Source organism: Muscardinus avellanarius, assembly GCF_963383645.1.
Source record: "Muscardinus avellanarius genome assembly, chromosome: 2".
Taxonomy (NCBI): Eukaryota; Metazoa; Chordata; class Mammalia; order Rodentia; family Gliridae; genus Muscardinus; species Muscardinus avellanarius.
This window is the reverse complement of record NC_137787.1, coordinates 70,670,185-70,695,327: the sequence shown is the minus strand read 5'-3', so window position 1 is coordinate 70,695,327 and position 25,143 is coordinate 70,670,185. Positions and strand designations below refer to the sequence as shown.

The following is a 25,143-nucleotide window of genomic DNA, read 5'->3' as shown; positions in this document are numbered from 1 at the left end:
GTATTCTTCTCTGATTATTCCATAGTTATTAGGATTCTCTCTCAATCACAAAAACTTTTTTTAATTAATTAATTAATTTATTTATTTATTTTGGTGGTACTGGGGTTCCTGGAAGCCCTTCTACCTCCGGGCTACACTCCCAGGCCTGTTTTTACATTTTTATTTGGAAACAGGGTCTCCTAAGCCAGCACGCGCGGCTGGCTTCAAACCTGCGCGATCCTCCTGTCTCTGCCTCCCAAGCGCGGAGATTACAAGCGTGCGCCATCACGCCTGGCTCACAAAAGCTTTTAATGTAAGTTTTTTTTTTTTTTTTTTTGTGGTACTGGGGTTCCTGGAAGCCCTTCTACCTCCGGGATACACTCCCACGGGCTACACTCCCAGACCTATTTTATATTTTTTATTTGGAAACAGGGTTTCTTAAGCCAGCGCGGCTGGCTCCGAACCAGCGCGATCCTCCTGTCTCTGCCTCCCAAGCGCGGGGATGACAAGCGTGCGCCACCACGCCCGGCTTAATGTAAGTTTAATAGTGTGAATATGCTTATAACTTCTTGCAATATGTTATGAAAATTAGCAATTAACTTCACCTAAAGAAATGGTTAGCCGGGCGTGGTGGCGCACGCTTGTCATCCCCGCGCTTGGGAGGCAGAGACAGGAGGATCCCGCAGGTTTGAAGCCAGCCGCGCGCGCTGGCTTAGGAGACCCTGTTTCCAAATAAAAATGTAAAAATAGGCCTGGGAGTGTAGCCCGGAGGTAGAAGGGCTTCCAGGAACCCCAGTACCACCAAAAAAAAAAAAAATAAAAAATAAATGGTTAAATTTACAAATATATATATCATTCTTGAAAAGTGAGCAATATAAATATGCTTGGCTACCTTGAAATAAAAGTTTCTTAGGCTATCAAGAAGTGAATATTCAGGCAGCTGACAAACATATTTCTCTTATAACAAAAGGCTACCTCGTTAAAACACAAGCAAAAGTTGTGAATTCAAATGAGATAGTTCATAAAACAACTAAGATAAAAAACAAAAAAAAATTGATGTGGCTTTTTGTGTGTATGTGTGTGGTACTGGGGTTCCTGGAAACCCTTCGATCTCTGGGCTACACTCCCAGACCTATTTTTATATTTTTATTTGGAAACAGGGTCTCTTAAGCTATCATGACTGGCTTCGAACCTGCGCGATCCTCTTGTCTCCTCCTCCCAAGCACAGGGATTACAACTGTGCGCCACCATGCCCGGCTGATGTGGCATATTTATAGGCCCCAAATAAATGGCTGGTGCTTAAGGCAGATTTTAGGAAGTAAATGGGAAATAACTTTCCATATGGACGTGAGGTCAGATTATAGTGGTGACAGTGTTTACACTTGCTCTTGTAGGAAAGTGGATATATTACAGGCATGAGGCTAATAAATTGAAGTAGAACTTACCTATCTATCTATCTAATCTTATCTCTATATAAGAATATATATTTATGCTAATTGAAGCAAAAAAGCAGAATAAATTTAGATGTGGTATTGTGAGGACCTGGATTTGAATAGTGGTAGTAGAGACTATGAAAGAAAGATCTGGAGATAGAAAATATATTAAAAAAAGATTTCACCTAATTCCAGTTAGAATGGCAATCATTAAAAACACAAACAATAATAAATGCTGATGAGGATGAAGTAGGAACTCTGATATAGTGTTGGTGCGATTGAAAATTAATACTACCACTTCGGAAAAAAGTGTAGAAAGTGCTCAGAAAAATGGGAATGAACCTACCATATGACCCAGATATACCACTCCTGGGTACCTACTCAAAAGAATTGAAATCACATTACCATAGTAATGCATGCATATCTATGTTTATAGCTGCACAATTCATAATTGCCAAATTATGAAACCAGACAAGATATCCATCAATAGATGAGTGGATTACAAAATGGGATATTTACACACTGGAATTCCACTCAGTCATACAGAAGAACAAAATTATGTCATCTGCAGAAAAATGGATGAAACTGGAAAATACTATGCTAGCTGATATTAATCAGTCACACAAAGAAAAAAGTCAGATGTTTTGCCTCATTTGTGGAAGTTAGATAGAATTTGGGACACAGAAGAGATTCCAGACAAAAGAGGAGAAATCTTAGTGGAGGGAGAGAGGGAACCCGGTGAAGGAGGTCAGGAGGGGGAAAAGGAATACTTGAATAGGGAAACACCTCAATGGACATGATGTGCATAAAAAATTCATCAATGCCAATTATAGTGTTCTGCACAGAAAGGTGGGGAGGGAGAAAATTTTGGGTGGGAATTGAGGGAGGGTTCAATGAGTGCCGTGTGCATGTTTGCCTCTATCATCCTGAACTTCATCACAATGTATGATTACAATGACTTATTAAAAAATGTACAAATAAAATAAGCCAGGTGTGGTGGTACACACTTGTAATCCCAGTACTTGGGAGGCTGAGACAGGAGGATCACAGGTTCACAGCCAGCCTCAGCTACTGAGGCCCTGTTTCAAAATAGAAAATAGAACATAGGGCAGAGGGTATAGCTCAAAAGTAAAATGCCCCTGAGTTCAATCCCTAGAATCTCAAAAATAAAATAAAACAAAACAAATAGCAAAAATAAACAAAGAAAAAGAAATAGGTTCATGGTAAATGATTTTACAATATTGATATAACTTTATTCCTTTCATATATTCATTCAAACAATATGTTTATTTTTATGCAGCAAAGAAAATTGAAAATCCTTTTACTTTATTATTTAAGTTATAGTATATATTTATATAAAGTAGCTGGGCATGGTGGTGCACACCTATAATCCCAATACTTGGGAGACTGAGAAAGAAAGTTCACAGATTCGAGACCAGCTTCAACAACTTAGGGAGACCCTGACTTAAAACAAAAAATAGGGCTGGAGGTGCAGCTTGCAGGTATAGTGCTCCTGGGTTCAATCCCGAGTAACACACACACACACACACACACACACACACACACACACACACACACACAGAGAAATATCTCTATATAGTAATGAGTCATGCAACCCTGGCATTATTGACACTTTGGAGGTGACAAGTCTATATTGTAAGGGCTGTCCTCTGTGCATGGTTGGGATGCTGGCAGTGTCCCTGGCCTATTCTCACTAGATGTCAGTAGCATTGTCTACCCCATTATGCAACCAAATATGTCTCCACACATTGCCAAAGGTCCCCTAAGGGAGGAAGAACAGAAATTGCTCCCACTTGAGAACCATTGCTATAAAACTAGAGAGTCCTATAAAGTACAGAGTATCATCATTATAAAAACTTACTGTCATATTAAAAACACATTTAGATTCAGCTTTGGAAAGTGACACCTTTGTTCAGGAAAATAGACCGTATATTAAATGTCATTTTTAAAAGAGATTTTTAGGATGGGAGAAATAAATCTTTAAGCAGACTTACATTGAGTTCTAAAACTGTTCCAAGGCAATCAATCAGCAACGACAGCAGCGTGGCTGTGGCAATGACAGCCACTGTTATAACGACGTGGAACATCGATGAGAGATTCCCACCGAAAAACACGTTGGCCACCACCTGCCAAATACACAAGTTGTCTTAATAGTTCTCTATTGGTGCATTATAATTTCACATCACACTGGAGTCAGTGATAGAAATGTCCATGCACACGGCGCTTGGTGCATTTCCCTTGGATCCCACCTTGCGCCCCCACAACTTCATAGATGACTCTATATAGCACATAAGCTTCATATATGAACCTATATAGTGTTTCCTTCATTAAGCCTCCTCTTTATCCTTTTTTACCTCTCTCCTCAAATCTCTTTTCTCAATTCTCCGGATGTATCTCCTCATGTATCTGAATTCTCTTTTGTTTCTTAAATTTTCTCCAGCTTCCACATAGGAGAGATATGAGCCTTTACTTTCTGTGACTGGATAATCTCACTCAGAATATTTTCTAGTTCCACCCATTTTCTCAAAGGTTATATATATTTTTTCTTTATGGTTGAGTAAAGTTTGATAGTGTATGTATGTTATACTTTCATAACCCATTCCTCTGTAGATGGACACATAGGCTGGTTCCTTAATTTGGCTATTTTCAATTGTGCTGTTATAAACGTGGATATGCATGTATCAAACAGTATTCATAAGCAGATTATTTTGAGAGGTGCTCTTTGAGGCATGTAGGATTTATCGACAGAATATTTAGTAATAGCTTTTAGGACTATATAAAATCTGACCAATATGGAAATCAATCAAATTTTATCAGAGTGGATTTTATTTATTTATTTATTTATTTATTTATTTATTTATTTATGGTACTGGGGGTGGAACCCAGAGGCTTTCTACCTCCGGGCTGTACTCCCAGACCTATTTTATGTTTTATTTGGAAACAGGGTCTCACTAAGTTGCTGAGAGCCTCACTAAGTAGCTGAGGCTGGCTTTGAACCTGTGTGATCCTCCTATCTCAGCCTTCTAAGTACTGGGATTTCAAGCGTGCGCCACCATGCCCGGCTATCAGAGTGGATTTTAAATAAGATAATATTTGAAGAATAAAAATGGTGACCCTGTGCAAACATCAGTGGGACCAGAGTTGTAGCTATGTCTAAGTAATATATTCTGCTTTTTTATATTACTTACATGTAAAATACACATAGCAATAACAAGTATACTTTATTGAGCTATTAGTCAATCAGTAGATCACATTAAAATGAGAACATGGGTGTCAGGCATGGTGGCGTATGCTTGTCCCCGCGCTTGGGAGATGGAGACAGGAGGATCGCACTGGTTTGAAGCCAGCCGTGCTGGCTTAAGAGACCCTGTTTCCAAATAAAAATATAAAAAATAGGTGTCTGGGAGTGTAGCCCGGAGGTAGAAGGGTTTCCAGGACCCCAGTACCACCAAAAAAAAAAAAAAAAACAAAACAAAAAACATAAAACAAACCCAAAACTACCCCACCCCCCAAAAAAAAAAAAAAACACATGGCATACCAGTGTTGAATACATGCATCAAGTATAATAGGGTTCTTGGGAAGTTACCTTATTCTTCTTCAGTTGAACATAGATACTACTGAAACAAACTACTAATGCTATTTAGAATATTTGGCCTCTAAGCAAGGTATTACCACATTTCCTTTTTTTTTTCTTCTCAGTACTGGGGATTGAACGCAGAAGCATTTTACTTCTGAGCTACCCTCTTAGCCCTATTTTTTATTTTTCATTTTGAAACAGGGTCTCACTAAGTGGCTGAGACTGGCTATAAGCCTGTGATCCTCCTATCTCTGCCTCTCAAACCACCACACCTGGCTTAATATTCACCTACATAATTTATCATACACTGTGATATAATTTGCAAAGAGATGTCTAAGTGATGAGTCTAGTCTCAGGAATTAACCTTCAAACTGGAAATCTATAATGAGTCTAAAGAAATAGTCAGGACAAAAAATATCAAATAGACTTTAGAACTAGAAGGCCCTTCCTTTCTCTTGCTGTGTCTCCCTTAATCTTCGCAGCATTCCTGGAATGTTGCTTGACCTACCTGGGTTTGAGGTGGGAAGTGAAACATAAATAAGATTTGGAGCCAGATTACAGCAGAAACAACAACATGAAAAAAAAAAAAAAAGATAAGAATAAGAACAATACCGGCGGAGGACAGAGCGGAGGCAGTCTGAAAAGAGTGGTGACCCTGTGCAAACATCAGTAGGACCAGAGTTGGAAATGGTAGAAAAGTCAGATGCTGGGTATCTTAAAGAAGCCAACTCCCCAGGCTGTGTTACCTAGACAGGTAACATTCCCCATAGGCAAATGCTGTGATGACTCTACTAAATATGTAAGGATGGTACTATTAACTTTGTTATAATTTGAAATGTCTTCCCAAATAGTATCTTATTTAAAATTCACTCTGATAAACCCCTTAAAAAACGGTGAGAATGAAAAAGTCATTTAATGAATCAGGATAGGAAGGAATATTCACAAGGGAGTACACAGCCTTTTTGATCCCTTTATATGTGGCTGGCTATTTTGTCTACAAATAGTAATGGCTTTGATTATGTTGGCAGTGTGTGTGTGTGTGTGTGTGTGTGTGTGTGTGTGTGTGTGTGTACTGTGGAAAGAAAAGAAGTGAACGGGTGAAGTGCATAGGACAGTTCTCTGCCCAGTATTTGCTACCACGGTAAAGATATTTATTTCTGTCTTTCAGTATTGCAGCTAGAAAGGAAACAAGTTCTAAGTACTAAAGACAGCAGCTGAATAGGTGAAGTGACTCAGCCCATACATAGGCAGTTTATCAGAAACCACATGAGAATTCACCATTTGTTTTGGCTAATCTAGAGATCAAATCTGAACCTAAAGTACTGGAAAGACACTGAAAGAATACCATTTCCTGTTCTAAAAATAGTTCGCAACTTTTTGAAAGGCTGTTGCATTTGAAATTTCTGCCTGAAGTAGAGCTACTTCATTCTACTTCTCCTTTCTAGTAAAGGGAGAGAACTGGCCCTTGAATTGTACATTTGTAAGTAAGCAGAAAGGCTAATGATGGAACCCATGCATGGTGCTGACATTGTCCCTTTGTCCCTCTTCCCCGTCCCTGTGCTGCGCCTTATTTCCAGAACTGGCCTGTGGTGAGCGCCGGCTGCCTTGAGAAGCCTGCTGATTACTTAGTGTACTTAAAGTTCTGTAGACATTTCCCTTCATACATTAGACTCATTCACATGGTGCACTGTGTAAACAGCCTCTAGGAAAAGATCCTCAACTAAGCCCTTTTCAGTGTGACTCCTGAAAGAACTACTGTGAAGCAGGATCATGTTTTGCTGCTAGCCAGTACAGTGGGTGTTTAGATGGCAGTCGATGGGTTCCCCACAGGCCATGTTATCCAATTTTGCGCCAAAAGAACACATTCTTTTTCAGCTAATCTTTCCCTACAAATCCAGATGGGCTATGTGATATAATTTAGAATGAAATTTATAAATTAAACCTATAAAATAATACATTGTATTATTTATATATATATAATCTGCATATACATTTTATGTTATTACTTATATTATTGTATATGTTATATAAAATGTATACATATAAACATGCAAATGGAATATATCTATAAAATTATAGGCTTAAGTTGAATTTTGATTTCCCCATAGAATATAAGATATTTTATTTTCTATTTCTATTTTAATTTTTTGATATTTTTATTTTTAAAAGCTAAAAAGAAAAAAAACTGATTTTTTTTTTTTTTTTTGTACCGGCGATTGAACCTGGAGGCATTCTTCCTCCAAGTTATACCCCCAGACCGATTTTAATTCTTATTTGGAAAAAAGGTCTCATTAAATTACGGAGGGCCTTACTAAGTTGACAAAGCTGGCTTCGAACCTAGGATCCTCTTTTCTCAGCCTCCCAAGTACTGGGATTATAAACATGTGCTACCATGTCTGGCAAACTGAATCTTATCCATAGTGCCTTTCATACACATTGACTTTAAAACATCTTAAGAAAATGTCAATTTAAAAAAATATTTTTTAAGCCTTGGTACTTAATTTCTTTATAGAAAAGCCAACAATTAAGAGACATATAGTACCATATGCCTCTAATGCCAGCGACTTTGGAAGCTGAATCAGGAGGATCACAAGTTTGAAGCCAGCACTGTCAACTTAGTAAAACCCTGTCTCAAAATAAAAATTAAAAAGGGATGGGGTCGGGCGTGGTGGTGCACGCTTGTAATCCCCGCGCTTGGGAGGCGGAGACAGGAGGATCATGCTGGTTCGGAGCCAGCCTTGCTGGCTTAAGAGACCCTGTTTCCACATTAAAAAAAAAATAGGTCTGGGAGTGTAGGCCAGAGGTAAAAGGGTTTCCAGGAACCCCAGTACTGCCAAAAAAAAAAAAAAAAAAAAAAAAAAGGGATGGGAATAGTTCAGTGCTAGTGCTCTTATCTATCATGCCTGAGCCTTTAGTTTGACCTCTAGTACTAAAAAATAAATAAATAGTTAACTACTTTTGTTTGTCTGTACTAAAGGGTGGCATTCTCTTTGGAATGTAGTTGTATAAATATTTGTCCATATGGTAATGTACACCAAACCAACAAACCTAATTTTCAAATCCAACTTTTGAGACCATTATCTTATGAACATTTTAATATAAATTCTATATTTTTAATGGTTGGTTGAAGAAGAAAATTTTCTAAATTATATTGCTTATCATGTACTTGGTAATTCACATAACATAATTATTTGTAAAGCTTCCTAAGCTGAATATAGTAGAGTGATAACCTGTATTTAGCATTTTAATGTATTAGAAAATGGAAAAGGAATGGTTTTTACCTCCCTAGTCACAAAGCATTCGATCGGGTATGTGGAAATGACAGTGATCCCATAGCAAAACCTTCCGAAGGTGACCAGGTCATCACTTCTGCAATAGTTTTCAAATAAGTCCCCTAAGGAATAAAATAAAGTGGATTTATCGACTGGACACTGGATATTTGGGTCAGATAATAAATTAGGTATTATTTATTGCATAGGTAAAGATCTATATCTAAATGCTTTTACGTTCAGTAACCATATACGTTCTTACTGATATTAAAAATGGTACTTTTTCTAATTGAACATAAATTAAACAGCAATTGTTTTTATGCTAGTTTCATTGTTTGTTTTCAGTAGGTTTGCCTCAAAGTTGTATCAACTTCTGAAAAATATTTTATCCATTGTCTTCTTACATAAGAATCAACTCACTAAATTTTTGTGTAATAGGTTTGTAAATTTGCTTCTGGCCTTTGTTTCTGGTAAGTGACTATATTATAAGAAAAGTCTGTCAAAATAAACAAATTTCCTTTTGAAATGCTATTCTTAGGATCAAGGACAATCCTGAAGAGAAAAATAAAGCACTACATCTGGGGACTTGAATTTCCTGCACATCAGGCTATAGGGATTAATCACAAACTTGAGACCACACCAAGGAATTCCAAACATATATTTTCTTACATGCCATCTTGAAGTGCCTAAATATAAAGGCACTGTTCCAAAACTGAATGTTTCGAACTAAAATGGACCTCATAGACCTTAAACCAGTTCTTATTCGGATCCTGTATGGTTTCTGAAATTGATGAAGAAATATAAAAATCTAAATGAGGGCATAGAAATCAGGTCAGCAAAAAACACCAATGCTAAAACATAGCATTTGGACCTGCTTATTTCCTGAATATGACATGCTTACACTTGAAGATTACGGTTACCTTTTTCAACTATACTGAATAAAAAATTAGACCAAAACCACACATTTCGCTATACTGTTTAAAAAGAAAACAAAAAACCCTTTATATTTTTATCATTAAAATGCTAAATACAGTAACTGACTTGCCTCTTCTTAATATTTTAAGTGTCCCCCCCCATCAACTAAACCAAATGTACATTACTTCTAATGTCCCTTTGGGGCAGGACACCTCAATAGTGGCAGAGAACTGCTTCAAAATTGACTGAAAAGGTTCTAGCACTCTGAAACACAAAGGACTGACATTCTCCTGTTCACTAACCTCTACTAATATGTGGCCTGCATTTTTTCAAAAGTCAATGGGAATGCCAGAAAGAATCTAGAGTTCCTGTTGCCTCACAAGCTGGAATTTATCTACTGAAAAAGGGAGAAAAAAAGAACAAGACCAGATTTGACAAAGGAGAAATGGCTAGAAGACACAAGGTCAACAATTCCAGCTCAAATCTAAATGTATTTTAGGAAGTCATAGTGAGGGGAAAAATAAGGACAAGGACATAAAGCACCTGTGAGCTTTGTTATAAAAGGATTTAATTATACCTGGCCAATTACCACTGATAAAAACACTAGGAAGGTGTGACTACCGAAAAAAAGTTTATAGTTTACTGAAGAGGCATTTAAAACCCAAGGTCCTCTGCAGACCAGAGTCCTTAGGCCATTCATCTTGGCAAACTATGCAGCAATAGTGAGACATGGCAGTGTTTCGAAATACTGCTTTTATCAAGAAATTCAAGGTCACTTTTAACTACACTCTACCAGCACATAAAAGTATTATAGTTTTGCTTGCATTGATATCATGATAATCATTGTTTTTTAAGCCATCTTCTTCATTTCCTGAAAAATATCTTTGTATAATCATAATGACCTGTAACCTCTATTCAAATCAAGGCAGCCATTCTCCCAAGAACATTCTGTTGTTAAAGAAAACTAAGCCCAAAGGAGCTTGGGGCTATGAGACAGTGTTTAGTAGGTCATAGTTAGCCAAAATGGGGGAGGTAGAAAGAGAATGGAAAGAAAACTGGATCTGGACGTCAGAAGACTTGTTTTCTGGTTTGTCACCAGTCTGTATAGGCAAGTTACTGCACCTCTTCATGTTTTAAGAGGAGGTGGAACTAGTTATTCCACTTACCTTCAAAGGGTTGTTTGAAGGTCGAATGAGATATCAGACCTGCCCAAGCTGTGATATACAGGAATCCCAGCATTTAGTCCGCTGTCACACTACCCTGAATATTACACTAAATGGATGACTGAAGTAAAGGTCAAGGAAGTATAAGAGAGGAACATTCAGTTGTTGGGACTGGGTGGATCCAAGAAAAGAGAACTAGCTTTGGAAGGGTGGAGGGAAAAGATTGGCTTTATGGGAAAGAAGAATTTTAAGACAAGAACAATACAATTAAGTAGAAATTTCCTACAGCCTGGACATGAAAAGAAAGGTCTGGACTAGAATTAAGTTGATAAAAGCATCCAGAAAATGTGTTGATAGAAAGATAGGCAACTTGCCTAATCATTTAGGTATGGTGGTGGTGGGGGATCAGAGCGTTTACAGAGAAAAAAGAAAAAAAATCAACACAGAAACAATAGTAAAGTAGTACTCTGTCCTCCAAGGGAAGAAAGTTTGAACAAAGAAAGGATGTTCAGTGTTGGTTCTTCAGTGATTCAGGAAGAATCAGGAGAACCAGAACCAAGAATGCTCTTGCCTTTGAGCAGCAGGAGACCTTTGGTATCTTTGAATATAAAAGCACCAGGGGAATTGGAGTGGGGATGGCCTGAGCCTGGATTCATGTGCTTGGAAGTAAAAGCATAGAAGTGTGTACAGTCTATAGAACTAAGTTCAGTAGTACAGAAGGAAAAAAATAACAGGCCAGCAAAGAGGCCAGAAAGTAACAGATGATAGAGGAATGTTTACTCCAAATAAAACACTGGGTAGACTCCTATCAAAAATCCAGTAGAACTCTGGATATACCGGTACCAGTGCACACCCAAACCAATATATAATGTAGCCGAATCTCTCATTTTACCTTGAGTGAAGCCTGTGAAGGTCAAGTATCCACACGTAGCAAAGAACATGCAGATAATGATAGAAACCAAGACGGACATATGGACAATACGGGACCACTTAGCAACTGTGGGTTCTTCCAAGGAACCATAAACTAAGAAACAGTTATGGTGGCAAATAAATGCTGTAATTAAAACAAAAGAACTATTAAAGTAAGCCCATTTTTTTAATTCTGAAAATTTAGAAACACATGCTACTGTATAGAATGTCAGTCATCTGATGCTTGAATATATTAATTTATTCAATATACCAGAAAATGAATTTTCTTCTAAGTCTAGGAATGAGAAAGTTCATTCACATCAGGTTCATGTTGTCTTCATGCCTTGAAAACAGCCAGGCCAATTCAACTTCCTCTTTCACTTTCCTCTTTCAAATAACCCTTCCCATCTTAAGGAAAATCTAAACAATACCATCAGTGCATTGCTTCATTTGCCATCTGGGATACTGAGTAGCTTAAACATCTAGCCATTTGTAATACTTTGTGTGTAAGGTTTTGAAGAAGTCCCTAAAATCTGCTAGACTTCCAAGTTAAGGAGATAATCATAATGAGTTTTCTACACAAGAACCAGATTCATCTAAATTGAAGCAAATTTTAGTGAAGAGTGGGAAAAGTTTGAATCTAATTTCATACTGGCAAAGCTTGATCATATGCTGCTAATAGGAAATTAAAAAACTTAGGACATCTGCTATTCAGAAAAATATGAAGCAACAATTTTTCATGGAATAGATGACTCCATGCTGGGAAAGGACCTTTGAAGCCATGTACTCACCAAAAGACATAACCCCAACAGCCTGGATGGCATTGGGCTTTGCAAATACCCACGCATCTTCTGTTTTTGGTCTAGAACAGAATCAGTTAATTTGATACATCATTAAACCAATGCAAGCATACCTCTATTAGAGACCACAAAATGGCGTCACAAATAAAAATTGAGTACCTCAATGCCAAAAAATTAATAAGGGGCCCCCATTAATTTTATTCAGTCATGAATAAATTTCCTGGGGACATCAATGTTATCTTAACCCCAGTCATCTAAAATGCAAATCAAATACTTGTACAGATCCTTTTTTTTTTTTTTGCATCCACAGACTGTAATTTTGTGGATTTGTTTATTTGTTCATCAATTTAACAATAAACACTCATTGTCACTTGAGATACTCATTTTGGAAGATATAAAATTAATGTCTAAATAATGCCCTTTATTCCCCTCTATTTCTTCATGCTCTACCTACCCAAAGTAAATTTAGTAGGCACTGCAATTTTTAGAGGGAGATGGATATGAACTAATTCTAAGTGAGGATGTATGGACTATGTCTTGGGAAGTCCTCTGTGTTATTTCATTTAATTTTTCAAAAACATTTGAGTATTATTTCCTTCCGTGTTGAGTGATGATACTCAACACAGAAGGAAAGTCAATGCCTGAGTGATGATATAACTTGCCAAGATTTCACAGACAAATAAGTGAGGGAATTGAGGTGCATCTTCTTGGTCTGTTCTAGCCAATATTTATTTCCATGCTGAATTTTTTGTCAATGTCCCCAAATTTCCTCCTAGAGATTTGGGTCTCAAGAGGAGTTTAGTAAATATTAACAGTTCACAGTCCTTGAAGAATTTATGTCCTAGTGAAACTGAAATATTCCCTATCAGCAGGGATTTATGTACGGTATAAATATCCCCTCCCGCAGGCTTTAAGGGCAAATGGAAAGCCTATGTTCTTCTGATCTCTTCTGTTTATTAACTGTGTGACTCTAGGCAATGTGGAATCACTGCGGGAAACCCACACATGTTGTACACCACCCTTAAAAACCGATTTCAAGCAGGCAGTAGTAATCATTGTGGAAGTCTGAAGATTGTCTGTATTTCTTTACTTGTTATTTTCATAAAATTAAATAGATATGTAATACTTGAAGAAGAGAGACTGCAACATAGTACGTGTTCAAAAGATGGTCATTAGTTTTAGCGTCATTGTTTATTAATTATTTTATTATTGTCCCCTGCTATTTAATAAAAAGGTAGCAAAAAAAAGTCTAACAGTATTTTCTTCTTAGAAAGAAAAGGTGTGAATGAAAACAGAAGACAGGGGAAGCAGCCTAGAAGGTGTCAAGGCACTGGGCTTCTAAATGCAAAAGCGGGATTCCAAACTTTAAAATCCACTTGTCATAAATGTGTTATTCATTCTCTGTGTAAATAAGACATGAAAAATTTATGTTGGTTCTGCCAGATTGTGGAGTTTGTGCATTCTAACACCTTTCTTTCCACCTGTGAAATGAAGAGTTGGAAGCCAAGGAGCAGCCTAGAGAAGGCGGCTGGGCTGGGCCTCCGACTGTGAGAGCACTGGCCTCTTCCCGCACTTAGAGCGGGAGCTGCTGCCACCTGCTGCCTCTGCTGCTCTAACTGCAGTCAGCGTGCAAAGAGCCCCGTGCCTGCCAAATCCCAGTGGCAATGTGGAAAACCCACATATTTTGTACACCGCCCTTAAAAAACGATTTCGAGCAGGCAGTAGTAACCATTGTGGAAATTTGAAGATTGTCTACATTTCTATTATATTCTAAATGATATGCTTTCTCTGATAGGGTTGTTGCATGTGAAAAATACTATCCCCCCCCGCCCCCCAGAACAGATTGTGATGGCATCCTACTTTTAAATCTTATGTTAGTAAGAAACATGTAAGTGTTGGAGTTTCAGTTTTTTTTTCCTTTCACTTAATTTCCTGATCTCTCTCTATATATATCCTTCAGCATATTTCTAGAGTGTGTAGCAATACCTGGAGATTATTTTAGATTTTTTTCCTGATCATCTTAATAGTGGTAATTTTTGAAATGGAAAGTACTGAAAAAGATGCTGCAGATGGGGAATTACATGTATCTAAATCTAGGGAAAGAGACTGAATATGTATGGCTTTCTGGTCATTTATAAAATAGCCTAGTACTAAGCTCCAGCAACAAATAGCTCCACGGGGAGGCGGTGGGCCTGTGAGGACTGGGAGCACACAAACTTCAGGCTGTCTGAGAAAGGCACAAGAGCAGAAGGCTCTGGGAAGGAGGACTACAGGAAAAATAACAGTAAGATGGACAGATCACTTTATGTTTGAGCATTTGGAAGGGGAGTAACCAAAATGATCAAATACAGAGGCTAAACAGGACACTCAGCTAAACTGGTTAAAAGCAAACCTGAAAGCAGGTATAACCTGTAGGAAATAGAAAAAAAGAGACAGTGTTCAAGAAGAGGAATGTAAGTATTTAATTTGTGTGGGGGAGGAGGGGTTTTGGCCATTGAACTCTGGGGTGTTCTTTCACTGAGCTATACTCCCAGCCCTTTTAAAAAAACACTATTTTTTATTTTGAAACAAGGTCTCACTGAGTTACTACACACTGGCCTCAAACCTGTAATCCTCCTGTCTCAGCCTCCTTACTATTGGGATTACTGGTGTGTACCACCATGCTGGCTCATAAGCACTTAATTTTAAAACATATTGTCTGTCTCCATGCATTATAATATGTAGAAAGAAGAAAGATCAATTAGGTACTGGTTTATGGCAGCTTTCAGCCTTAGCATGGGAAATACTTTAAAAAGAATGATTGCTTCTCTTCCCTTCAAAACTCTAAGCAGGTACTTAGCTGGGATTTTGTTTTGCGTTGTTTTTGTTTTTTTCTTTTGTTGTTTGGTGCTGAGGATTGAAGCCAGGGCAATACACACATAAAGGACTAAGAAGGACTTCAAAATGGGCATAGTGGTGAGGCGCACCTGTAATCTCAGTACTTACGAGGTTGAAACAAAAAGACTGAAGGTTTGAGACCAGCCTCAGAAGCTTTATAAAACTATCAGCAACCTAAAAATACCTTGTTGCAAAACAAACAAACAAAAAATTAAAAAGGGCTGGGATTGTATCTCCAGGATAGAATGCCCTGGAATTAATTCCTCAGGATCCATCCCTCCCCTCTACTCCACATAAAGGACCTCTACTAAGAACATTCACCACTGAGCTACACCCCATCGTGTGTGTGTGTGTGTATGTGTGTGTGTGTGTGTGTGTGTGTGTGTGTGTTACTAGGGATTTAACCCAGGAGCATTCTACGTCTAAGATACACCCCCAACCCTATTTTATTTTTTATTTTTTATTTTGAACCAGGGTCTCATTAAGTTGTGCAGGGCCTCAATAGGTTGCTGAGGCTGGCTGTAAACTTGCGATCCTTCTGACTCAGCCTCCCAAATACTGCCATTCCAAGCATGTGCCATCAAATCTGGCTGCCCTACGTACGTTAAGAAACTTATCTCTGTGTGTGAAGGAGAAAGAGCTAGGGATGGGGAGATTTAGGGAAGTTAAATTCATTTTGCAAAATTATCTCAGTTTGGATTCTTGGATTTAGGCTTTCCATCTTATTTTGTAATACCCCCCCACCTTTCTTCATAATAGCTGAGTAGCTTTAAGGCTACATAGTACGAAGTAAGTCCTACCGCTATACTGTCAGTCTTTACACTGATTAAAACAAACTCTAGGGTGGTTGCGCCTGAGCCTTAGAACATTAGACTTCTGGATTGGGAGGATCAAACAAACTCATGTCTTGCTGTGATGCAATGCCCAGATTCTTTTTGGCTAGGCAGAGGCGCCTTCCCAATTATACAGTCCTGGCCGAGGCTGGATTTTTATTGTGAAAGTTTTCAATATTGACCTCTTCAATCAGCCACAGCTGCGAGTTAAGTGCTCTCGGTGGTGCACAGAGGCCCCACGCTTCCTGTCACACCACAAGCTATTAGTGACAGGCAGACCTGACCACTTCCCCAGCCCTGGCGTCAGCAGATAGCAGTTCTCTGCCACTTCCTCGCGTTCAGCTTGCTTGTGTTAGATTTGGTTTTATAGACAATGGCATGAACACAGAAAGCTGTTCAAGAATATTCTTCTTGTGTGTCAATCTAAACACCAAAATGGATCCAATGATTAAAAAAATTGTGTGTGTGTGTGTGTGTGTGTGTGTGTGTGTGTGTGTTACTGGGGATTGAAGCCAGGGGAATTCTACCTTTGAGCCACATAACCCTCCCTTTTTATTTTTCAGAACAAAATGTTTTTATTTAGATATCACCTTCAGGCATAGAAGGAGGAGTGAAATGGACAAAGAACGGATGGATCATGAAGAAGCAAAGGTGTTAAGTTGGCAGTGATTTTACTTAATTAATTTCAAGTATCTGTGGATCTGGTATATTTGATTTTTTTTGTTAATTTTCATTTTTATAAGTGGAACATATTGAAAGTGGTGTACATTTAGATTGTGCTTCATGCCCTTCCCCCCCCCCATTTCCCTTCCTCCCTCCCAATAGTATCCAGGTTAACCATGATATATATATATATATATTTACACATATTTGTATGTAGCTCCTTCATTGAACCTCAGCTTTCCTATCTTTCCATTCAAGCTTTGCTGAGATTTTTCCTCCATCATCTGGAGTCCTCCTGGTATTACCACTACTCCCTAGCTTGGGCATATTAGAGAAAACATATGTCCCTTCTCTTTCTGTGCTTGACTAATCTCACTTAACATAATGTTCTCCAGTTCCTTCCATTTTCTTGCAAATGCTATTATTTTATTCTTCTTTATAGCGGAATAGAATTCCATTGTGTGCATTTCCCATAATTTTGCACTCTATTCATCTCCCTCCCTTTTTATTTTTTAGTTTGAAACAAACAAGGTCTTTCTTAGTAAGTTGCTGAAGGCCTCACTAAGTGGCTGAGATTGGCTGTGAACCTGTGATCCTTCTCCTATCTCAGTCTCCCAAGTACTGGGATTATGGGCATGTGCCACCATGCCTGGCCAAAATAAATTTTTTAAAAGTTGATTTTGATTTAAAATTTGAACAAAACTTTTTACTGATTTTCTTAGCCAAAATTTAATTTTGGTCTTTGTAAATCATAGAAAAGTTCTGATGCCATAAATATTAAGTGTGTTTCTTGTTTGTCATTTGGGACAACTTCTTCTGATTCTTATTATCTCCTACTGTTTTTTTTTTTTTTTGTCACCTATTCCTCTGCCAACTCTTTCTTGTCCATTCTCTGCCTCTGACAAAGAATTCACAATATCAAGATATCAAAATATTAAGAAACCTATTTTCCTAAAGTCTGCTTTCTTTTCTATCCTGATATATAACCTAAAGGTCTTGTACTCTACATTCTCAGAATACCTGCTCATCCGTCGATTACACAGTCTATTGAGTAGCTGGGCATAGTGGGGCATGTTTATAGTCTTACCAGATACTTGGGAGGCTGAATAGGACTGCTTGCACCCAGAAGTTTGTTAGCCTGGGCAACACATTGAGACTCTAGCACTCTCTCTCTCTTTTCTTTCCTGTTATTTTATTCTTCCTTCCTTCTTTCCTTTCTTTCTCCCTCTTTCTTTCTTTCTTCCTTTCTTTCTTTCTTCTTTCTTTCTTTCTTTCTTTCTTTCTTTCTTTCTTTCTTTCTTTCTTTCTTTCTTTCTTTCTTTCTTTCTTTCTTTCTTTCTCCTATTGGGGACTGAGCCCAGAAGCATTCTACCACTGAGCTATATCCCCAGCCCTATTTTATTTTTATTTTGAAACAGGCTATTGCTAAGTGAGCAGACACTGGCCTCAAACCTGTGGTCCTCCTGTCTCCAGCCTCCCAGGTACTGGGATTACAGGTGTGTGCATTACTGTGCTCAGCAGGACTCCATCTCTTAAAAAATAAATTTAGCCAGGCGTGGAGGCACACACTTGTAATCACCGTGCTTGGGAGGCGGAGACAGGAGGATCGTGCAGGTTCGAAGCCAGCTGTGCTGGCTTAGGAGACCCTGTTTCCAAATAAAAATATAAAAAGTAGGTGTGGGAGTGTAGCCTGGAAGTAGAAGGGTTTCCAGGAACCCCAGTACCACCAATAAATAAATAAATAAATAAATAAATAAATAAAAATTTAGAAAGTATACTGAGATTATTTTTTATGTGCTCATTTGCCCATTCCACCATCAATAAACTATAAAATCAAAAGAAAATGACTAAAGTACATTTGTTTTCACAGCCCAGAACCTAGAAGAGTGACTCCTCTCACACTCATTTTTTATTTATTTATTTATTTATTTATTTATTTATTTATTTATTTAGGTTCTAGGGATTGAACCTAGAGGCATTCTACCTCCAAGCTACACCTCCAGCTCATTTTTTTTTTTTTTTAATTTAAAAGCAAGGTCTCACTAGGTTTCTTAGCACCTCACTACTTTGCCGAGGCTTGGCTTTGGACCTACGATCCTCCTGTCTCAGCTTCCCAAGTACTGGGATTACAAGTGTGTATCACCATGCTTGGCTCCTAGCAGTGTTTAATAAATGCTAATTGTGACTGCAGTAGCAGTCATTGAACACATGCTAGTTGAGTGGACACACTTCCATTTTCTCCCTCTGGTGGTGAGTTCTGGACCATCTACAAATCTAGTTATCTAAGCTGAAAGCCTTGGTATTACCCATGCCCTAAGTGACTCCTGCTCCCTAAATCCCCTCATTCAATTAGTCATTGAGTCTTACTGGATTTTTTATTATCCTCTTAATTTCTACCAACCTTGTCCTTAAACTTTTTTTGTCTTTTGCCTCCTGGACACTTGTATAGAGAGTCTCTCTCTTTCTCTCCTACCCCTCACCTCACTGGGGATTGAACCCAGGGATGTTCTATATGCCCCAGCCTTTCTTTTTTCTTTTTATTTTTTATTTTGAAACAGAGTCTTTCTAAGTTGCTGAGGCTAGCTTTGAACCTGTGATCTTCCTGTCCTTGTTTCCCAAATACTGGAATTGCAGGTGTGCACTACGGTGTCTGGCTATACTACCATCTGTCCTCACATCTGCTTCAAGAGAAGTCTTGTTAAATGGAGACTTGATTTGGCCACTCATCTGCTTGAGGATTGTCAGTACCCATCTACTAAAGTACAGGTCCAAGTTTCTAAACACTACACCTAAAGCTTTCCTTTTATCTTGGCCTCTGCTAAACACATGCTCATTTCCTTTTATACTCTAGCCATACTGTCAACCTAGAATCACCAAATCTCTAGCTACTTCTTAAAGTCAGAGGTTATATACCTGAGGGTGATGGAGAAGTGGAGAGTCAGTAGGTTCTAGGGTTTAAGGGATTATTTACCTCAAAAATACACGTTGTAGGCAGGAGGTATAGCTCAGTGGTAGAGTATTTGCTCAGCACATGTGAAGCCTAGCAATTCAAAATACTATTCACCTCCAAAAAGCCCCACATCGTAATACTGTTGTACAATAGTAACCCTCATGGGTATAATTAGCAAATTTATAAAAGTTTACTAATTTTTATAAATTATTATAATTTTTATAAATAATGCGGGTTACTCAGGCCATGAGTAACTCTCATGGGTAGAATTAGCAAATTTATAAAAAGACTTGAAGAAGTAAGTTCAGCCATTTTTTTTACCCTTTCATCCCTTTCACCTTGTAAAAACACAGTGTTTGTCACCCCTAGAGGGAGAAGAGCTCAATACGCCATCTTGGAAGCAGGGAGAGCAGCCCTCACCAGACACTGAATGCCTGTGTCTTGACTTAGCCTCCCAACTGTGAGAAATAAATTTCTATTCTTTATACAGTTCATCATGTTTTGTTTTATCAGCAAAAATCGACTAAGACAGTGGGTAAGGACAAAACCATCTTCAGCAATTTTTCCAAAGTGATAATATGAAGACATGATAATGGTTAAAATCATATAAAATATATTTGAGGAACAACATAAAAGCATATAGAATATTTGAGAAAAATTTTAAAGGATCCTAGATAGAGGATCTCTGATAAAAGAAGGGGATAATAGGAAGCCCAAGGATGAGAGTCGGGGAACAAGCTATATAGAACAGAGTAGCACAAATTTTATTTTTATATGTTAACTCCCCCAAACAATGGCAACATATATTTTCTGTTCATGTTTTTCTCTGCTATTACCTATGACACATTTCTGGGACTCACACATTTCTGCTAACAGTACCTCTGACTTCGCCCTATCACTCACATCTCTCATTTTTATTTATCCAATGCCTGTGTGTTTTTTCAAGCATCAGACCACACATTGTTTTATCCTGAAATATTATCTGCCTACACAGGTTGGGTTAGGGCCCTTTCTCGTCTCCACGGCACCTGCCCATAATTCTACTACATATTATATTGATGTTATCTTTTATAGGACTATTCCATAAACTATAGGGATACAAGGTCATGGACTGCTTTCTTCATCTTTGCAGCCCAAATACCTAGAAGAGTGACTGCCATCAGAAATTTAACAAATTCTTACTGGGCTGACAAATGGTCTATTCCATTTTTGTGATTTGGTTGTGAATCTGTACCAGAGAACAGTCTGGCTTCTGACTAAAACAACAGAGAGGTAGTAAACCTAAGATAGCCACTTATAAAAATGACTAACGACAAGTGGCATGAAGACTTAATGGTGAGAGGCTGAGGCTGATCCTCCAGTACCGCTGGCAGTTGGAATGACTGGACTAATCCTCCCTAAGTATAAACTGTCTTGCAGATGGTTTGCCTATTTTTGTGTTAACTCAAACCATAGTTTTGTGTGTGTTTCATGTAGACAATCTCTCAAAACATGCCACTAGCTCTGATAGTGTTGTAGGATCTGAAATCAAATGGTATTTTAGCAAATGAGTTAGCAAATGGTGCTAGCATTAGAAGTACCCTTAGGATTGACACTGATAAGTTTGTGAATGTACATCATTTATGTTAGTGAGTCCCCTCTTCCCCCTTCCCATCTCCTCCAGTTAGGCCTCCTTATTTGCTTGTCTATTGTTTCTTCTCCTTCTTCTAGAATTCCTCCTATGACCCTTTTTCTCCCTAGCTTCTGCATATTAGGGAGAAGGAAGAAAGGGGGAGGGAATGGAGTGGGAATTCGGTAAGGGCTAAAGTGATGTGTGCATATATGCCTCCAACATCTTGTATTCCATGAAGATATATGACTACAATGCACTAACAAAAATAAATAAATAAATAAAACAAAAAAGAAGTAAACTTAGGAACATTTTTGCTTTGTTTGCTTTTTGGTACTGGAGATTGAACCCAGAGCAGTTATATCTCTGAACTTCAGCCCTGTCAGTTCTCTTTATTTATTTATTTTTATTTGAAACAGGGTTGTGCTAAATTACTGAGGGTCTCACTATGTTTCTGAGGTTGGCCTCAAACCTCAGATCTTCACACCTCAGCCTTCTAAGTACTTGGATCACAGGCATATATTGCCACACCCAGATAGAAAAAAAATTTTTTTTTCTGTACTGGGGATGGAACCCAGGAGCATTCTACCTTTGAGCTACACCCCAGCCACCCCTTTTTATTCTTTATTTTGGAACAGGGTCTCATTGAATTGCAAAGGACCTCACCAAGTAGCTGAGGCTGTCCTCGAACCATGATCGTCATATCTAAGCCTCCCAAATGCTGGGATTATAAGTGTGTATCACCACAGCCGGCAAAAAAAATTGACAATAATTTTTTATTGTCTCATTACTTAAAAATTTTGGTCAGTCAGGCACTCTGCTGAGTAATGAATGGGAATACAATACAACAAAGAAAATGTGATATCTGTTCTCTTGGTGTTTAGAGTATGGCAAAAGACATAAAATACACATATAAGACAACATTTAATTAGTAAAGAAAATGTAACAAAATGTGATCATTTTATTCCTCTGTGTAGATCCTGCCTCATGTCCTATGGTGAAAAATTCAAATTGAACCAACCAAAATATTCAAATTCTGAATCAACTGCTCTGTGTCACATTCCAAGATACTAATTTCATATTTAAAATAGTAGAGGCTCCTGGGCATGAAGATTCAAATGTCCTACTGTGGTCTTCAAAATATTTTACTCTCCAGACCTTTATCCTACTGTTTCAAGAAGAAATACCTAGGTCTTTTTCAAGGACCATGCTCATGATATTCTGAATTCCAACCTTGCAAGATTCCATTGAGGTTTTTTGGCTCCAACTTCTGAATTGACCTATAAAATTCTTAATATCACTGATAGTAGAAAAAAAAAGTATTTTGAACCCTTACTCTCCAAGAAATTTTTTCCATGTAACTTCTATTCACTGATACTCTTCATCAAAAAAAGAGGAGATGGACTTGGAGGATTGGCCAGACTCATTTTCTAGCATTCACAGAAATCTTAATTTTCTCTAAGTTGATTTCCATCCACACTATTTGATTGAAGCACCTATCATTTGGAGTGACATAGTTTGCTACTCTCTCTTTTCCTGGAATCATGACTTTCATTTCTTCAGGGACCACCCCTTTTCTCCTTTCAGTTAAGCTGTTTCAGTAGGCTGATCCTATTCTTAGCTCCAAGGGTGAGCAAGCAGCTCAAGCCCAAGCAGCTCAGCACAGGCTGTGATGATAGCATCTGTGATCATTATGGATCCCCATAGGAGCAATCGAACAAATTCTGAGAATGAGGTTGGAGATACCCTAAAAGAGAAAGCTCTTTCTTTTTTCCCTGGACTTGGACTCAAATGGATGTAGGTTGAGACTGGCGCTTCCATATCATCACAAGGAAGTAAAACTTTTAGGAAAATAAAGCCAAAGCAGGAATGAGAGTGAGGAGATGGAGAAAAGAAAAACTAAGCCTGACTTCATTAATGGGGTTCTGAAGTGGAATCACACCTAATAGAGATCTATGCTGGAGCTTTGCAGTTAGTTAGCAAATTCTCTTTTGTTTCAACCAGTTAATAGGCTGTGTTGTCATCTGCACAACAAAAGGACAATTTATATATCATCTAAATATTCAATGGCTAGTATTGGTCAGATCTAATCATTCCCATCCTCAAATATGTACCTTCTTCTGACTTTACTCATGTTTTATGTTTTCTTTAACCCCTTCTAGTTCTCCATATATAGAATTAAGTTGTAGAATACCATAGTTATAATGGATAAAGAATAAATAAGGAAACTAATATGAATTGAAATCCTTGGGGAAATCATACTTCATATGTATAAGTGCTTGTAAAGGGGTAGACATATTTATTAGAATTATGTTTAAAATACCACAATATTGATTAAAATACTAAAAACAGATGCTATATGAAGAAAAATAGTATCAAATTTGGACTATATGTTATAATTTCTACTCTAAATATAAAAAGTTGAATATTAATGAGACAGTGAAGATTTTTGCAACAATGCCTCTTACTCTAGTTAGAAAAAAAAGAAAAATGGAAACTGTGTTATTGCATTTTTATACTTGCACCCTTTCTAGAAAGCAATTAAATTGCCTTGCCATTTTGGTTTTTAGAAAGCAAAGGTTAGAAAATACAATCAAACTGAACATAATTTCCTAAAAGAAAAAGTCATTGGATTGTGAGATATTTGAAACCACATCAAAAGGCAGAATTTATGGTGCTATGAGCTATGGAAAAGGAAATTGAATTGTGTTTTATTTTTAAAACACTACCACTAAAAAGGTGTTTCCATAGTAACAGGGTCAATATCAGTAGCCATTATAGACCTTCCTCTTTTCTGATTGTGGGTTTAAAGATCTTTTTCAAATACCACTTTAAAAGCCCTATGGAAAAAAATGACAGCTTTTCTGATCATTCATCTAAACCCAAAATGAAGAAAACCACACATGGTGTATTGAATTTCTCATGTTTTATGGATTATAAGTGTCTGTGGCTGTCATATTTTCAGAAAGAAGCTGACGTGACTAGCTACTATGCCAACCCCGAACATGGAATTTAATTAGCCTGATTGTCAGTAGGGACAAACAGAAGTTGTTTGCTGTAGTATTCAAACAGAAATAAAAGGTGGCACAGTATTTAAAAACATACTTCTTTAACATCCAAATATTGAGAGAGTTAAGTAAATAGTTCCTGTCATTAGAAAAAATTCAAAGGCTTAGCTCAAATATCATATCATTGCTAGAGGAAGATATAGGGCATGTTTTGTTTTTAACCGAAGTTAAATAGCTCTTTGGCCGCAACATTAATTCATGTAATCCCACCAGGAAGTGCACTCCCCTTCCTCTTTCCTCTGTTTCAAGCTACCTATTCATCTAAAGTCATCTGTATCGCTTTAGCTTTGCTAAACCCAGGCCCCTTGAGAGCAGAAATATTTTATTTCTCTTTGTATTCATGATAGTATCTCACATGACATTTTGCATACAAAATTGATGACAAAAAGCAGAGAGTGAATCATAAAAACTAATCACACAACGGTGACTAAAACAACACAAAATCTCTGGTTTAATTTTAGAAATAATGTGTCAGTTGATGTATACTCACTATTTTAATCTCTTTAAGCCAAGAGCGTCTAGATCCTTGTTCAACTAATTATTAACTGTTAAATAATGAACCCAATTGCCCAGGCCCTGAATCAATTCTGTCAGATTCTCTGCAGGTGGGGCCCTGAAAGCAATAGTTTTTAAAGCTATTCAGGGGATTTTAATATGAAGTTAGAGTTGGAAAACACTGCTTTGTCTTGTTCTCCTGGGGCATAACGGAGAGCTGGGGGTGATCTGTTCCTTAGAATCACTTTTCAGAATAAAAAATTCAATTATAATAGTTTGGTCCTATATAATTAAAAATTTAGCCCAAATTGTTATTTATAGTAGTATGTTTAATTTATGTATTAGCTTTTTGTTGCTATAATTAAGCTTTTGAAAAGCAGAGTTGATAACAGTACCAAGATAACAGACACTAAATGCGTATCAGTTCAATTGAATATATACTTTTATACTTGTGGATGTTCCTTTCCTGGGCCTGTAATGCCTATACATTCCAATTTATTTTTCAAGATATTCAGATCATTTTTCCTTCCTCCAAGAAGCCCTTCCTGATCCAGATATACCACCAAATATTATTTTTTGTCC

General features: G+C 37.6%; 1 protein-coding gene across 1 annotated transcript in view; it reads right to left on the bottom strand.

Annotated features, from left to right (window-relative positions):
- The window catches only part of SLC38A11 (solute carrier family 38 member 11), a gene marked incomplete at both ends in the record, with an annotated part of 36,702 nt that overhangs the window by 4,437 nt on the left and 7,122 nt on the right, over positions 1 to 25,143 (bottom strand). Inside the window, 5 exons of the mRNA XM_080689386.1 lie at positions 3,428 to 3,559; positions 8,292 to 8,404; positions 11,250 to 11,411; positions 12,058 to 12,128; positions 13,640 to 13,762. Coding sequence (XP_080545512.1) covers positions 3,428 to 3,559; positions 8,292 to 8,404; positions 11,250 to 11,411; positions 12,058 to 12,128; positions 13,640 to 13,762 — 601 coding nt within the window. The remainder of the gene's footprint in view (positions 1 to 3,427; positions 3,560 to 8,291; positions 8,405 to 11,249; positions 11,412 to 12,057; positions 12,129 to 13,639; positions 13,763 to 25,143) is intronic.